The sequence below is a fragment of the Drosophila mauritiana genome, chromosome 3R, assembly GCF_004382145.1.
Source record: "Drosophila mauritiana strain mau12 chromosome 3R, ASM438214v1, whole genome shotgun sequence".
Classification (NCBI taxonomy): domain Eukaryota; kingdom Metazoa; phylum Arthropoda; class Insecta; order Diptera; family Drosophilidae; genus Drosophila; species Drosophila mauritiana.
Window position 1 is genome coordinate 12029510 of NC_046670.1, and position 17236 is coordinate 12046745.

The 17236-nt window shown below is 42.7% G+C and overlaps 1 protein-coding gene across 1 annotated transcript; it reads right to left on the reverse strand.

The window, feature by feature from the left end:
* Positions 1-13060: 13060 nt before the first annotated feature.
* Positions 13061-16714, reverse strand: LOC117143737 (insulin-like growth factor 1 receptor). The gene is made up of 7 exons (XM_033308546.1): positions 15935-16714; positions 15336-15873; positions 15130-15277; positions 14673-15068; positions 14393-14609; positions 14084-14340; positions 13061-14018 (listed from the first exon to the last, which is right to left on the reverse strand). Exons 1-7 carry the CDS (start codon positions 16484-16486, stop codon positions 13520-13522), a joined length of 2607 nt encoding a protein of 868 aa, XP_033164437.1. The 5' UTR covers positions 16487-16714; the 3' UTR covers positions 13061-13519.
* Positions 16715-17236: the final 522 nt, after the last annotated feature.

Below are 17236 nucleotides of genomic sequence, written 5' to 3' on the forward strand. Positions count from 1 at the left end.
CATTGCCTACTTTCAGGCACTCAAAGCTTTTTCCCACCGCTTTTCGTCAAAAACTAAGCCGGTCTGGCACACGTCAAGTGGATGGGTGGGAAATAGGAGACGGTTCGGAAAATAGGGTAAATGAGAACCCTTCGGTGAGTTCATTAGCCCCCAAATGGGTTGAAATAATGCGACGGGGCAAAAAAGACTGCTGAGAGCAACTGCAAAGAAAATACAAATTAATAGCAAATTAATGAAATGTCGGCAGTCCCGAGCAGAAGGAGCACGGAGGAGGAGCAAGAGTAGGAGCAGGAGGACATCAGGGCGAGTGGATAAAGTTGGGGCTAAGAATCAGCCAACCCGAAAAACGGTGCAAGAACTGGAAAATGTGTCAAGCCAATGTCCGATGACTCTTCATGTTCCCCTACCAAGTACACTGAAACAAATCACCCGTTAAAGATTTAAATCGAAATAAAGCTACGTTTCTTTATGTTAATATGCCTCAAAGATAACCGCAGAAAAAAACATTATCAGTTACTAATACTTTCCGGAATTTCTCCCAGTGCACCATGGCCACGATCTACTGCAAGAATTTGCAGTAATTAAACAATTTCTGCAACCCTCCAGGGCGAATGTGAGGGTGAGTTAAAAGGGGGGTGGCTGGGGCCTCCGCAGCTTGTTCATTACGGCAATTTTTCAGCTCAAGAGTTGCATTTTGTTTGCGCTAATATCCGGTTGGGGCTCCATGCCGCCCGAAAGCCCCCTCGACGGTATTCCTAAGCTTTCCCCACTTTTACGACGCTCTCAAATGTTATGAGTGCCAGCAAATTAGCTGAAATTACCGCCGCGAAAGGGGGCAGAATGGCAAAATGACGCTCTTAATTGTTAAAGCGAAGTGCATTTCCTTTTTCCTCCACTTAAAGACAAGGAGCAAGCTGGAGCGGAGCCAGAAGGAGCTCACCTTGATCCTTAAAGGCCCACAGCTCACAAACTCAAACAAATTGGGCGCCCGTCATTTCGTGACACCGAAAACCTGCCACATTAATTTTCCCCCAGCAAATCTAGGCCAAGACAAAGAGGGCTCGGCTTCTGAGAAAAAAGAGAGATTGAATTAGACAGGATACAAGGCAACCGAATGCGGCCAGCTCCTAAACAAAGACGGCAACTATTTAGCTTGGCCAAAGAAGGACATCTTCTTTCAAGGATAATAGAAATCAAACAAGCCAAACAAAATGAGAGCATCCGAGGCACAGACTAACCACGTACTGAAGGGCAGGAGAGATGGATGCTCCACACATGAGCAAAAAAGAAACTCATACAATCTCCTTATCTGCCCCAAAAAGTGACCTTGAAGAGGCCATCTTAAAGATGGCCGAATTAAGGATGTGTCTTTTAAATGCACTTGAGTAAAGTAGTAAAGTGAATAGCTGAGTATGTTTAGAAAATACGGAATCGGACTCTTTGGGCGTTAGAAAGGGCGTGCCAAATTTTTATTGGCATATCGTTTGAAAATTACAAGGAAAAAAAGGGGATGGAAGCTTTGCATTTGCATTTTTAAAAATTAATTCCACTTAGCTAAGAAGATAACATCAATAACAACAGCAAATGGAATTTACAAATTCACAAAATTCACAAAACAATTTACTCCTAATTTGTTTCATTAAAAAGTTCTTAGACAATCACAAAAATTCCTGATGATAATAATATACAGTTTATATATTTATTGCATATTGTATGAATACACTCAATGAAACGTCAGACAATCGTTAGCCTCGAATCCTCAAGTCCCCAACCTGTCTTCGCCATTCTTCACAAACTTTTTCACCTGCCTCAATCCTTTTCCTGGTAATTGAATGCCATTAGATATGGCGTATGGCTCCCGTGGAGATATGCGGGTATTTCACTCGGAAACATTCCCAGCTGGGCGGGGCCATCACTCACTCACTCATTCACTCAGCGGCAATGCGATTACATAAATGTCATATGGACCGTGGGGCATAATCAGGTGGAGCTGGCAATGAAGCGTTACGCAGAGGAAAAGCCAAACCATGGAAAAATTATATGAAGAGAGGAAGTGAGAGAGCGAGGTGAAAGCAAACAAAGTGCCCGATAAAAATGCGCTGGCCATCAATCAAAAGGCACATTCCAATGCCCTACGAATGCCAAAAAAATGTTGTGGAAGCGGAAACGGAAACGGAAGCATAACGAGCCCGTGTACAAAGAATGTTTTAGGTAAGCCAAACAATGGCCGAAAAAGGAAATGCCTTTGGTAAACGTTTAGCATGTGTGTTTGACTGTGCTGGTGACAATAAACAAACTGGCCAACAAATAGACGGCCTACAACTTTGTTTACACAAACACTTGGGCAGAATGTTGGCCACATTGCGTATACGCCACCGACAACAGAAACAGCCGCACACAGCAGGCCAAACCTGAGCCCCCTTATCCCCCACACGCTAGCTCCATGGGCGGGGCTCTAAGGGGGGCCTTGTTGCTGTTGTTGCTTGAGTATTTACGGCCTTGGTGGTAAAATGAAACACCCTCCAGGCAGTCGGGCAGCATCCACCTACAAACAAGCAACTCAAAACAGCCCACGTAACGCGGCACGAATCAGAGGCACAGGTAACGCCGGGGGGTTGAACAGTTTTACAACTATTTAACACCTTTAAAAAACTAATATATGGCCCTATGCGAAAGGCATTGCATATTTAAGGCACAAAACATATTTAAATATTTATATAAAAATTTATAAGAAATTCTAGTTTATAACTATGTATTCAGAATCCATAGTACGTCTAGGCATAGCCGTTCGGTTTAACCTAGAAGGAACTTCTGAAACCACCCTTGTCATATGTAAATGTGGCTTACTTACGCCTCACACGCACACTTATGCACGGACAATTGCTGGCAGCCATGAACCATGAGCTCCATGAGCTCCATGAGATCCATGAGTTTCCCGAGCCCTCCAGCAGCCATCGTATCGCATGTGTGACAACTCAACTCAAAGGAATTTATAATATGCAGCTAATTTATCATTCCCTTTTGCCGCAGCTGCGGGGAAAGGCAGAAAGTAGTGGGAACTATAGCGAGCATCTAGATTTTCCATACCAGATGAGTGAAAAGAAGCCGTAAACAATGCACATTAAGGAAACTCAACAGTAAAGTGCTGATAATTTGTGGCCGAGCCACGGACAAGTCGAGTTATCCCACTTTCGTTGCCCGCCGATGATTCGCACTCGGCGAGTTTTTGTGGCTCGCTTTATGGCAAAAACTATTATTCTGACTGTTGCTGCCGGCTGGTGTTGGCCGGCTTCATAAAAGAGCCAAACTGGAAAATTGCGAAACTAAAACCAATAGAAGAAAAACTCATTAAAAGAGTACAGCGAGCGGGGGCAAAAATGTGTCGCTTGTATTTTGCCATACTCGTATGCGGTTGCTAGTTCGCAAAAAGTGTGCGCTCGCAAATAAAGGAATTTCCAGCAAAAGTGCTATGGCAACAAGGATATGGGGATATGAGAACAAAAATGCAGCACACCGCAAAAATACAATAACTCATTCAAAACCCAATTTGTTTCCGGCCTGTTTCCCCAACGAATTAATTATGATATCAGCATAACAATTTGCATAACCTCAAAACGAAAGCCAGACATGCACACCACGCCCAACCGAACTCGAATACAAAATACAATGGGATGCGTTGGTCTGGGGGATGCGGATCAGCACTGGAGGATGGAAGGCGGTCAGGGGAGCGGAAAAGGGGGAGACTCGCAAATGAAATAAAGCTCGTTTTCCCAAATGCCATATCAGCTCAGCAGATGTATAGGCAAAGATACAATACACGTAGAACGACGAGGCCCAGCAAACAGCCCCAATCTCCACCAGTTCCGCATCACACAATCCACAAACATTGAGCAAATAGTTGATTGGTATACCCTGAAACTGGTATATGGTATATTCAAAAACAAACAAAAAATAATAGAAAACATTCCATGCACATTTCCACATTTTTAACTTCCTTAGAACGACAGCATAAGCTCTTTAGCAAGAATGGGATAACACAAGCTTAAAAAGTATACATTTTCCAGAGAAATTACGAACAAGCAATTAAAATTAAAAAGGAGCTATAAAATAATAGAGTGTATTTCCCATCTAAGTATTCCCTTTTTATCAGTATTTCTCCCTCGTTGCCCATACTATCAATTTACTTGATTTTTTTACACCAGTCTCAATGCGGCAGTGTGTCTCTCTTGGTCTGATGGAATTGCATAATCGCTTCCAGTTGTTGCACAATTATTGAAATGTCTGTTGTGCGTGTGTGTGTGGGTGTGTGCGAGTGTATGACCCTTTGGGCGGGGGCTGGCTGTGCTTGTACCCCAAATAGGGGGGGGATGATGGAACCGCACAAAAGGGGCGAAATCAAGGATGGCGTGGGAAAACTACAAAGGGGTTGGGAAATCCAACGAGGCGGAAAATTCAGTGGACGAGTCATGCAAACGCAAACAAAATGCCATTTTTCGGTGTGCCAGCAAGAGTGGTTGCTAACTAGCAATGTTGTCGGGAAATCAAAAATGTATAAGTGCCACGCCACTTAATTGTTAGTCAATTGCCCCCAGGCAGGAAAACTAATTTGGCGATTACATTTCGCCAGCCATCATCATTGGAATCGTGAGCGGCCCGGAGCGATGGCCCCACGAACGGAGACCAGGAATGCAATGAAATATGGAATAAACTATTATTCAGCATGTCGAAAAACTGGAAAAACTGAAAATCTCATTTCACAGACAAGAAAATAAAGGGAAAACGACAGCTAACATTGACAAGCCAAAGACAGAGCCCAATGAAGCGGCGGAGTAGGGAACTTGGCACAAAAAGGCAAAACCTGTCAGTTTCAGTTAGCCATTCAAGAGTCCCAGCCAGACAGAATAGAAGTGGAGCCGGCATCGCAACGGGGCAAAATCGAAGGCAACTCGGTGTGCAACCGCTCCGGGAAGGACTCTGCGACCGCTTTCACATGCAACTTCCGTTTCCGATTTGCCTTTGTGCAGTTTTGCCATTTTTTCCTTGGCTCGAGATGTGTTCGGCACTGCGGGAAATCAGTGGTAACAAGGGAGTGATAGAACTTATACTTTGAAATATTCAAGGCATAGTTCATATATTCAACCTTCTTCCACACTTAATAAGTTAATTTCTAAAGCAGCGTTCCAATTAAGATATCCTTTGCTTAAACAAGGGGCGGATTTCTCAGAGTGCAACGTTTAGCCCCTGGACCAGTGGCGTGGTAATGCTGCTTGGCCTGTTAGTGACACGGCCGTTGATTGGTACAACTAGAGGCGACGGTTGCCAGATGTGGTACGGGTGTCGGTTACCATTCGGGGTTACCTTCAATGGACTTGAGCACCGGAGGAGCACAAAGCCAGTTCCTCTCGCTGGGGATCTGCCATTGCTGTTGCTGTTGTCGGGTTAACCAGGATGAGGTGTGCCCCTTTTGTGTGTGGTGTTCTACACATGTTCCAATGCCAAATTCATGTTCAGTTACTTTAAGGACGGGTCCCAACTGCAATTTGGGTGATACTGCACTACTGCTGAAAGTGATCTTACTTAAAATTGAATGGACTGTGGCTAACAATGTCCTTGAAGTTTGGTTAGTTTGAATGCATTTTTAATCACCACTACATGTTCACCCTTCAACGAGGCAGCAACATTTCTTTTTGCCATTTTCCGCTCCAACCAGAAGTACTTTCTACTCGACTTTATGCTCTACTTTACTATTCCACAAGTTCCACTTTGACTAAGGAACTTCTTACTTTCCCTAATACCAATTAGCGTTTTTCCCTCGCTGTTCCCTCCGGTGAGATCTCCTCACCGCCAGCAGAGAAAATTTATTCAATTATCTCTAGCCGAATGTCGGAGGAGTTGCATTGTGTCGCATCAAATAAAAGTCGCCTGCACTTTTATACAAATTAGTTTTGCCCACAGCAGTAACACGGAAACTACAACAGAAGTGTCAGAGTCAGACCAAGTAAAAAATAAAACCAGCTACAGAGCTAAACTATACCATCAACTTAATAAATCCCACACTGCCAGGGAGTCGACTGGTTGGCTGATTATACAGGTAAGCCCAAGGAAACTCTAAAAGAAATGAAGACTCATATTTTGGTTAGACTTCACTGACATGCAAATACGCTAGTATAATGCTTAGTATTTTGTTCTAAATAATGTATAAATGTGCCTTTTGAACATGTTCTTATTGTATCAAAACAAATTTAAAGAAATTGGCACTCAAAATATATTTATTTAATTGTTAAAAATTAAATTTATTTACATTTATGCTCTCAAAGTGAAAGAAAGAATTTTTTTTACCCTTTTCAGCATTAGAAATGCCAAAGGAAGCAAAACACTCTACTTTCACCCACCTCTCATTGTGCGCTTGCTTTTATTAAGAAAGACCTTGTTTTTCTTTAATTCAGACTCTAATCATAATAAAACTGTCAAATTGTGATAAATGCGAAAGAGTGAACGTACTAGCCAACTGTCACCATTGACTTTGATTTTCGGAAAATATTGAGTATTCAAAAAGATTATAGCCGTCTTTAAAACGGAAGGCGCCAGTCAGCAATTCGCAGTTGTAAAATTTTTTAATTAAATTTATATTGGTCTCAGAGTGGCCAGAACTTCGATCATGACGTGAAACATAAACACAAAGCTGAAAATAGAAACGCGGATAGGAAACCAACTCGAAAATAAAGCGAAAAGAAATAAAACACCAAGTGGAAACGAGCAAAATAAAGGATTGGACGCAAAAGTTGTGACGAGTTCGCCGAGGAAACGGAATGCCAAAGTTTTTCAAACCATCGCCAACAAACTAAGCCCAAGTCCACAATGGAGGGCAATAATATATGGATAGGAAGAATAATTATTAATATGAGGTATACACATAGCATTCGTATTTAATTATAAATAGTAAATATATATTAAAACCTATAAAAAAGAAAGTTAAATTAAATGTTGAGCTCTGGTTACACAATCAGGAGCGCCATCGTCCATCTGCATTTACAGATGAAGTAGAAGTAGCAGTGAGAGTCGCTGGTGGATTGAGGACCTGCCGGATGTCGACGGGAGATTGGGGCACAAATAAGCAGTTGCACCACAGCAGCCAGAATCCAGCTAGGAAATGCACAAAAACTTAACCTAATGAACATTAAGATAATGCAACAAAATCAGCAGCAGCCTTCCTAGGAGCCACCAGTTCCTGGTCCAGTACTCCGACCCTCAGGTTCGCTCCTTTCGACTACATATTTCTGCATTCGACCTCAGCCGCAAAACTTTTGCTTGCAACTTCTTCAGAAGGACAACAATCTTGGCACTGTGTGTCCCAATTGGTTAAAATTGACTTAATTTTTCCTAAGTTTATTGATCAATTTATTAATTTATCAACAACTAAAATAAATTTTGTATAGCTTGTAAACAAATATATTGATGAATATTTCTTTAATTTTAAGAAAGGAGCTTAATTAGGAACCTCTAACCATAATTTTTTATTATCACGAAAAATTAATGGGTTATGTATATCATTCAAATACCTTTTACAATTTTTAATTTTGTTCCCACTGTAAAATGCCGGGGCGAAACGCATTGGCCAAAAAGTGGAAAGGAAACTTGCGTTTGCCATTTGCCAGTTTGCATTCAGCATAAAGTTTTTAGCTTATGTTGTGATTTTTATGACCCAAGAACGCAGGGAATCGAGGGCCCAGGAAGTGAAGAAGTGGCCAGCAAATGAAGATAAGTTTTATGTGGCGCGGAAATTAAGAACTTTGTTTATAGTCCGGGCCAATGTATGTCCGTTTGCTGATGAGCCAGCAACATATGGAAGGACGCGGAGCAGGACGAGGCTGAAGTTGTGGATGGGGGTGGACTATGGTAAGTGAATCGATCGAGCAGACAAATTACTTGCGTCTCGGTGCTAACGACCTAGGACTCCCCTCGATGTGGCGCCATTTGAAATGTGTTATTAAATGTATTAAGAATTCATTAGCTCGATGGCCCAACAACTCGATTGCCGAAAAGGCAGTGTCAATGGCGGATGCTTAAATATGCATTAATTTTATGCAGATGGCATTAACTTTTGACAAATGGACTTTCTAGAGTGAGGCCAAACTAATGCTGGAAACGCCCTGGATTTTCCATAAAGCCATCAACAAAGGTTCAATATTGCTTTGATTGAAACAAAGGCGACAGCAAATTAAACAAACACCAGAGCGCAGAAGGCGTACTGCTCGACTATCAGATACCCGTTAATCAGCTAGGACCAACTTACCACCCAAAAATATGTATCCATCATATATCCATATCCTAACCATAGCTTTCTACATGCTACATTTTCTAAGAATTTAATCTACCCATGAGTACCAGGTATCTGGTTAATTTATGATTTAGTTAATTTCATATACTTAATTAACGGACATACCCTAGAAAGATTAAATATAACTTTCACTCGTTCAACTCTTGAAAGCTTTCCTCTCATATAGAAAAAAATCAACTAATTAAGTTACAATTGCAGCCAAGGCAGCTCAAAGGAAGCGTAGAAGGATGGGCAAGGGAGCTGGAGGGAATCCCAGCAAATGGCAAGGACAAAACACAACTTAAACCATATAAATGTCGTCAGGCAGCTTTCAGCAATTAATTATCCGCAAAGTTTTCAATTACAAGCCAATTACGCCCTGCCATCATCCAATTGCAAAAACACACGCGCATTCAGGGAACAGTGGGATGCCTTAATAGTGACTTCTAAAAATTTCAAATATATTAGTTTATTCAATATGGCTTTTCGTTAATACAAATAGTTCAAATATATGTTGAATACTATTATATTCTAGTAACTGAACATGTCAACGGAGCATTGTTTACTTAAAAGTTTCTCTTTATTGATATTCACAATTATTACTTGCATATTTTAAAGAACAACGACTTTCAATCAACTACTGAAACTATTGCATCATTAGCTTACCCTCACCTGTGTTTACTGTACCGCCACTGTCACGTACAGCAGCGTTGAATGACATTTTATTGAGCAGCTTCGACATGGGTTCCTGTTCCTCTTGCCATTCGCACATTCCAGTGGCGACCCGGGAAAATCCATCCTAGCCCCTTTCGGTCCATCAGTTTACCTTTTTGATAGAGTTGTCAACTGTCAGGCAGAACGAATCGTTGTGCCGATGACACGTTTTGCCAGCGCATCATGAAACCTCGATGACGCCAAAATGAATGCGTCCTGCCATAACGGAAATGGAACAAAAACCGAACGGAGTGGGCGGAAACGGAAGTGGGGGTGCAAGTGGAAACATTCGCAAATAGCTGACAAATATGACGCCGCAACAACAATTGAAACTGTTTTTGTTCATATTTGCAGACAGACACTAGCACAGGTGTGTGGGGGGGTGTAGGAAGGGGGGAAAATTACGACAAGTGCAAAAGGATATTGGTTTTTGGGCAAAGCGGTTTATTGACATTTGCAATGCGTGCATAGCACTTAATTAAGGTGTAATTTTCAATATTGAACGCGCGTTAGACAAAGCAAAGTTTTTGCAACGGCTTTTGAATAGGATGAAAAACAAACAAGGGATGTACATTGCCGGTGTGGTTGTTTGAAAAATGGAAGGAGCCCTATTTGTGTTTGTTGAAGGAGGTAATATGATTACTGCTTACATAAGTAAACACACTTCTCGATGCTTCTATATATCCTATATATAGACTTGTTAATTTAGGCAGTCTAGACGTTGATCCACTCGATCATCTCCTTGTCAAAGCAGAAATCCATTCAATCACCTAAAGCTAGGGGCATAGATTTTCCCATTCATAATTTCCACTTGTCATGTCCCGTTCCACGAAATCGTTTAGCGCAAAAAGTGGAGCAATGACTGTTCATTGTTAGACGCCGTTGAACCTGACGGAGAGAAAAGCCAGAGAACCTGTAGTTTTTGCCTACAAAATAATAGACCTAAATAAATCGTCAAATTGATTTCACTTATGTCACACACACGAGTCCACTGAAATCATGAACTCAATGGTGTGGTAAATTATTCACATCTAATTGACAAATCCTTGGCGGGGCTAAATTATTTACAGGACAATTAAGTGGAAAACTAACTACTTATCTGACCTCTGATTGTTTTCATGCTCGACTTTTTATTCAGCAGAGAGTTTAGTGCCTGAGTAAAAACTATTTTCAGCGCTTTTCATTATTTATGGAACACAAGCAAAGCAAACACATGTCAGGCCAAAAGCCACGCAAAGCTAAAGCCCCACTTGCAATTAAGTTCTCTCGACTTACAAATATAGGACGTATGGCACGGAAAAAACTGTTTACTGGTAGGATTCCCAAAATGGGTTTATTATGGAGCAGGCCACAAAATTTATCACTCACTCAATTAGAGACCATCAATCTTTATTTAAAATTTAATATTTCTATGTTAATTTTATATATATATATATATATATATCGACTATATCATTGTGTTTCTCTCAGTGCAAGAGTAAAATGGATGTCGCAACGCATTGCAGACAGCCAACTGAGAGTCCAGACGTGTCGGATGGAGGTCCATTGAGTTGAGCTGGTCCTGGCCAATAAGCTTGGTTCCTGCCTCAGCACATTTTGATTTAACTAAAATTAAAATCAGCTGCTTTCCATCTACGCCCCCTTATCCAACCCCCCGCGCACTTTCCCTCCGGCTGTCACTTAGTACATGTCCTTGTGGACTAAGTGACCGTTTCCCACACATGCCAGTTCATATTATCCGGGCGCATTTATCTCGCATTGGCAATTGGATTTGTAATGTGACTAAAGCCAGACAAAACGACAGGATAACAAAGCAATGGCAATGGTCATTGAAAAGGACAATTGTGTGTGCGAGTCGCGCATTTCGAAGCTGACGAACTGCTGACCTGAAGATGGGGTACAGTTGTGCTTGTGGGGGGGAATCGGGGCTTAGTAGGTCGGGGATTATCCAAAGCTCTTTAAATATGTCGCAGGAAGAAGGACTTGACCTTTTCCGTGCCCTAGAATTTAATGTATGCGCAAGTTTGGTAAGTGGATTTAAGGTATTTTCATGGATAAAATTTTAAAACTGCTTAACGTTTAACATGTAGTAAACATATACTTACTTATTGAAAATATTTCATACACATTTTTATATTTTATTACTTTTAAATGAATTTTCTATTCACATTAAATTGGTTTCCCTTCGTACTGGTAACTACTTGCATATATAGTAACACACACACACACTCGCACAAGCTCTGATGGTGTTCAGTATATATCAATGCCTCAGGTCCGAAATAGTGCACATCATTACCATTACCGTTCCCAGACTGAATGCACTAGTCCAGGACTCGCATGCCGACCCGGACCAAATCCAAATTCGAAAACCCAGAGTTTAATGCGCCGATGGTGAAGGTGATGCCGACACTTTCGTTTCTCCAGTTGGGACAAGGACAATTGAGGAGCGCACACACATGGATAGGCGAAACTGCCCACATAGCGGATTTTTGGCCACATATGGCTAAGTTTGCCTTTTTCTGTACTATCTTTACAATACTTGGAACGAAAATGGTTATTTGACGAATATATTTCCATAGCAACTTAATAGTTCAAAACTTAATGTAAAACACAGAAAAATTTCGAGACAAAACTAAAATGGATACACATATCTTAAATAAACTCCTATTGAACAGCACTAGTCCGAGTTGCGGTGCACTCAGTTTTATTGTCCGCCTGCCTGCCCGACGGACGGACGGACGGACCCACGGACAGACGGAGGAACTGCTAAACTGACGCACTGACATCGACGAACCGCACCCAAAGTGCTTGGCCCGGCAAGTGCATAGATAACAAACGAGTGCAAGGATAACGAGGCTACACGGCAAGGACTACGTTTGCAACCACAGCTACAGCTGCTACTACAACTGCGTCTATGGCCACGGAAATAACGCGAAAAACAGCAAAGGCGAAGAGGAGGGGACAATGAAATATTGAAATACAATTGGTTTAGGATAAGATCACACACAACCCCATATCTCTTTCTTCCTCCACGAGGACAACGAGCAGGGCGGCACTTAAAGACGGCGCCAAAGGATGTGGCATAAGTGGGTTTTCAGTTGCCCAGCATTTCGCTTTAAGTCCAGCCAGTTGATGTAAATGGGCTACATCAAAAATTGAAAAAGAGATTAGTTACTCTCAGTGGATTGAATAAGGTTTGCCAGCGGGTATTAGCTCACTAAAAAAAACTCTAGCCTAGATTAGGCACGCAATAAGTGGAATTTTATTGTAGACAATGAAATATAACACCTTTTATTGACTGGCTTTCAATTTCAGTATATTATATATGACTTAAGGATCTGCTAGTGAGTTTCTTGCAGTGCAGCTTTCAAAGTACGCGAAGGGATAGTCGCCAAGTAACCCCCTTTGGAGTACTTCACTCGCGACCTCTAAGGTAGTTAAATTGCGCGTCAGTGTCAGCGGCAGAATTGAAATCCTTTTCCTCTGCAGGCACTCTGAGCGTCCTTAGCTCCCCGCATCCCGCTCACCCCTCGCCGCTCATACTTAGTCCTGCGTCAATCACGAACCGCTTTTCCCCATTGAGTGGGACACGTTTTCATGGAACTTTTCCAGCTGCGCCGAAAACTTGGCCACAAACAAGGCGACACATGACACGTACTCGACTTGACTCCACTCCACTCCGAAAGCAAAAGCATCGTCTCGACCTAGTCCTTTTCCGCCCAGTTTTCGATGGTGGGGATTAGTTCTAGTTTTTGTCAGTGTTTTAAAGTTTAAAGCTCTTTTGCGGCATATTTGCATATTAAGTGGCGTGCGTTGGAAGTTCCAGCTAGGCAGCCTGCTGTTGTTAGTTTCGCCTAGGCTTATGCCATGGCCAATCTCGAGAGAAAGGTAACCGCTTTCCGGGCCAAGTTGAGGATCTCAGGAATCACTGCTGTCAGTGAGGGTTTTTCCCTTTGAACGGTTTCTGGCTCTGGCACACATTGCAAGGACGTGCGGCTAAGTCTGATAAGCTGATAAGTCAAATTAGCATGGTTTGATGAAAGCATTTGGTCGCTTGTCGAGGATTTGTTTGGCATTTACACATTTACAATACATTTGGAGGAACTACAGTCACTTGACTTACAATACTTAGTTGGGACCATATGACACGGCACAAACTTAGACATTTTAACAATTGATTCACATAAAAAGCATTAAAGCTGCTCTGTCTAATGAATATCAAAGTTAAAAACGAAGAATATTAAAAACATATTGTAATAACTTATTGAATAATTCCTAAATAGCAAAACTACCACAAATATAGTTTTGGAAAATAAGAGGTCCAGCGGTCCTTCTTTGTCAAGTTTTTCAGAACACTAAATACAGATATAGTAAATATTAAACAAGTGGAGTTTCCACATTCATCCAGTTTTCAACACGCCTATAATAATGGTCTAGCATTTATCACTTGTCAGCGGATACAGAAAGTCTGCGATCGAGGATTCTCTGCTAAACACCCTTGATGAACCGCTCCAGTTGGATGCTGGCAGTCTTGATCACAGCTTCCGCCGGAGTTGAGCACCCGTTGACCACGCCCTCGACGCAAGCCCGTATGGTGATCCGGTAATGGGTTTCCGGCTCCAACTGGGAGAGGCGGTAAAAGTGCTGGTTTCCCGGCAGTTCGTAGCCACTAAAGGGCTCCTCCGCCATGCATTTTTCCTCCACTTGCTGGACCACGGATGCGTGTGAGTTCTGACACTTGGGCAAGGCATGTCGGATAGTGTACTTCTGCTGGTCCAAGTCCTGGAGATCCCGCTGCTTCTTCTCGCTATTTAGGCGATAATTCTCGTAGTTAATTGCAGCCAATCTCTCCTTAGCCAAGGTTGCATTTGTGGGAGCCGGAGTGGTTGTGGGCGGTCTGGTGGGCTCATCATCCTTCCTAATGGACAGCAGGTGCTCATAGTTAATCACCTTTTCGAACTCCTTTCTGCGATAGTCGTGATTGCGCCTATAGATGATATAGTATAATAAGTCAATTGAAACTTCGAAGAAAACCATATTTTCTGGACTTACGAAACATAAATGAGATTGGGCAACGCATCCTCGTAGGTGATTTGCTCTTTGTTGTAGTAATCCTCGTCATCCGGCTGAGGACCTGAATAGTAGGGCAGTACACCAGCGCACTCACAATCGATGTCTTTAGCATTTTCCAGCTCAATATTCGCATAATTTTTGTCCTTTGCCTCCTGGGTAACATTGATTTTTTCGGCGGTTACAAAATAATTTTTAATGACTCCATTCGGACGACTCGGTGGCCACCAGTGGAGAAGCTGAAAAGGAAACAGTTTTAGAGCTGAGAGATATATTTTAAAAAGTACTCACAATCTGAGAACTGATTTCCGAGTTTCCATATATTCGGAGCACAGGACTTGGCCTATCGGGCAGCGTCTGGAAGTAGCCGATTTTTGAATAAGCATCTATCTGAATATGATATTCGGTTCTGGTGAGGGTCTTCACAAAATACGCATACTGTGTGTAGGGCTTCAGACCGCTTATCACATGACGTCGACTCTGGTTGGGCACAACGTCCATCAGCCAGCTGCAAAATTATAAACAGAATCACTGTAAGTAAACTTGGTGAGGGCGAGGAGTCCACACCCACTTGTCATGACCGCAACCATGCCGACCATCGTACATGGTCACGTTTTGCACCGGGGCTTCCTTGTAGTGATACGAATATCCTATTAGCGTTTCCATGCCCTCCCAGTCCATGTAGTCCAGAATGATGCGTACCGCAGTGGAATTTAGGTCCTCCACTTTGGGATTGAGGGAGCGCACCGCGTCGCCACAAATCACGCGCTCGCCGTTCGAATTGGGGGATACATCTGCCACAGATATATTCTCGCCGCTTTTCAGAGAGCCCTGTAGCTGATGGATTTTCTCGTAGCACAGGCGGGGATTCAGGTGAAAGAATAGTGTACCGCGCTGAATGATCACCAGGTGATTGGGTGGCCAAATGTGCTCCAAATGGTAGTTATTCACCACGTACAGGGCGTATCTTGAAATAAGAGAAATAATATTATTAGAATTTCAATGCAATTCTTGCCCCTCAAACTAACTTGTTTTCCACCAGCTTATCCCCTCTTATGGCATCCAAATTCTGCAGAAATGTGAGCGACATCAGCTGCGCAGAGTGTATGACCTTTAGATACCCCGTGATCTCTTTAACACTGGCCAAAGCATTTTCCAAGGCATCGACTATTTTCTCTGGAAAATGAATTATACAAGTGAATTATAGATAAATCTTCTATGATAAGAAACACACCTTTAATATTGGTGAGTTCGATGGTAAGTGAACCATTGATGGTTACACAGTCCTGTAAAACTTCCAGGTCGGCAGCACTCTTCACGTGAAAATCGCCGTTGCACTCCACCTGGCAGTGGATGATGCCCTTGGCGTCCAGAATCTCTTTCTGGTTTCCCGGACACTTTTTCACACACTGATAGCCGCGTATCAGGGGAATCCTTCCCAATTCCCGGCACTCTCTGTGACTTATGCACCTCCTCTTGTTTATTTCATAGCTGGCGACACACTGATTGACACATCCCATTCTTCCCTGGTAGTTTGCACACAGGGAGCAGTTTTGGGAATAGCAACCAGTTACACAGTTGTGATCACAACATTTGCCCGCACTATCACATCCATTTAGGCCACATGCAATGGGGCAGTCCTTAAGTCTGGACGGCTGGGGGCGAAGTTGTGTCGTATTCACGTTCCAGCAGCGCTCCGAGGAGTTCCTGATGAACTCGAAGTCCGCTGACAAGCTGCCACACAAGGGACACTGACTTTGCGGTCTGTTGTGCTGTGGGTAATAAGAAAGTTATTTATCCAATATTTGATATCTTCAAGATATCTTCACTCACTTTGAGGGAGAAGTGCTGCTGAGTGGCATTGCCCATCAGATACATCCAATCGACGGTTTCCACGAAGCACAGCAGGGGATTCGATTCGACGCGAATGAATCCGCTCTGGATGCGCAACAGCTCCACCAGGCCGAGCTCCCGGAGATTGCGATTCTCGTACACCACCAGGGAGTACTGATCAAAGAGGAGCTCCTGACCACGAATGATACGCAGTCGGGGGAATATCGACTGCAGGCTGATCAGACCCGTGCAGCGATACACCATTAGGTAGTCACTGATCTCGGTCACATTGCTGGCCAGCGAATCCGTGCTATAATTGCCGGATACATCCGTCAGATCCACATAGGCCAGACGAACGTGACCCACCACATGCGTACAGTTCTGCAGCTTCCGCAGGTCCGCAATCTCATTTATCTCCAGCGATCCACAGGCGGTTTGCTCATCGGATCTGGCCAAAACCGGCGATGCGGCGCCCAAAAACAGCCATAACAGCGGAACTGCGATCGAGATGGGGATCGAAAGGGGGTTGGGAACGGGGAGCAGATGCCCCATGCTGCCACCTGACACTTCCAATTGAGAGCACTTGACCCGGGCGTTAAGGGGGCTTCCAATGGATCAATTAGCGCGCCCGCTTGAATGTCAATGTCGTTTTTCTCGCCCGATCGATCGGTTGAACTATATACATATATTTTTTGATATTTTTTCCGCTTTTGAAGAGAGCTGTGTTCGCTGCAACGATTCGATTTGGACTGATATGGCATTCGATTCGAACAGCGTTCTGTGCCTTCGATCTCTTTAATTAGCCTCTTCTTTCGGCATTCACTTTGTTTTGTTTTGTTTGGTTTTGTTTCGCACTGTTATTTCTTTCGTCTTCGTTCTCCAAACCCTTCGGCTACACCAGCGGAAAATCGAGTAGTTTCCTATTAATAATTTTTTCAATTTATATGAAACCTAAAAATTCTTATATTATTTGCATACGGTAAGCGAACATATAGAATAAAGAGTCTTAAGCAAAATATCTTTAAAACAGATATAGATACCTATTGCTTAAGTTCTTATAATAGTAAAAGAAATAGCAGACTTTTTAAATCCATATATAAATAATTTCAAAAACCAGAACTATTTTTTCGACCCGGTGTATAAAAACTGCTCGAGAATGAAAATCAAAGGCGGTGGCTGTTGTGCGAGAAGAAGACCGATGATTCGATGGGGAGCAGTCTGGTAATATTTACGTTAATGAAAGTAAACATTTATGGGTATCGTAAAATAATATACATGCCGGTCTTGCTATTTGTTTGTTTC

What these genes read in the sequence shown, in the direction of transcription:
- LOC117143737 (XM_033308546.1), bottom strand. Translation starts at nt 16,486, where the DNA reads ATGGGGCATCTGCTCCCCGTTCCCAACCCCCTTTCGATCCCCATCTCG. An exon ending in CGGAAATCAGTTCTCAGATT is followed by an intron (nt 14,341 to 14,392) that starts GTGAGTACTTTT and finishes TTTCCTTTTCAG; the next exon opens with CTTCTCCACTGGTGGCCACC. An exon ending in CCCAATCTCATTTATGTTTC is followed by an intron (nt 14,019 to 14,083) that starts GTAAGTCCAGAA and finishes TATCATCTATAG; the next exon opens with GCGCAATCACGACTATCGCA.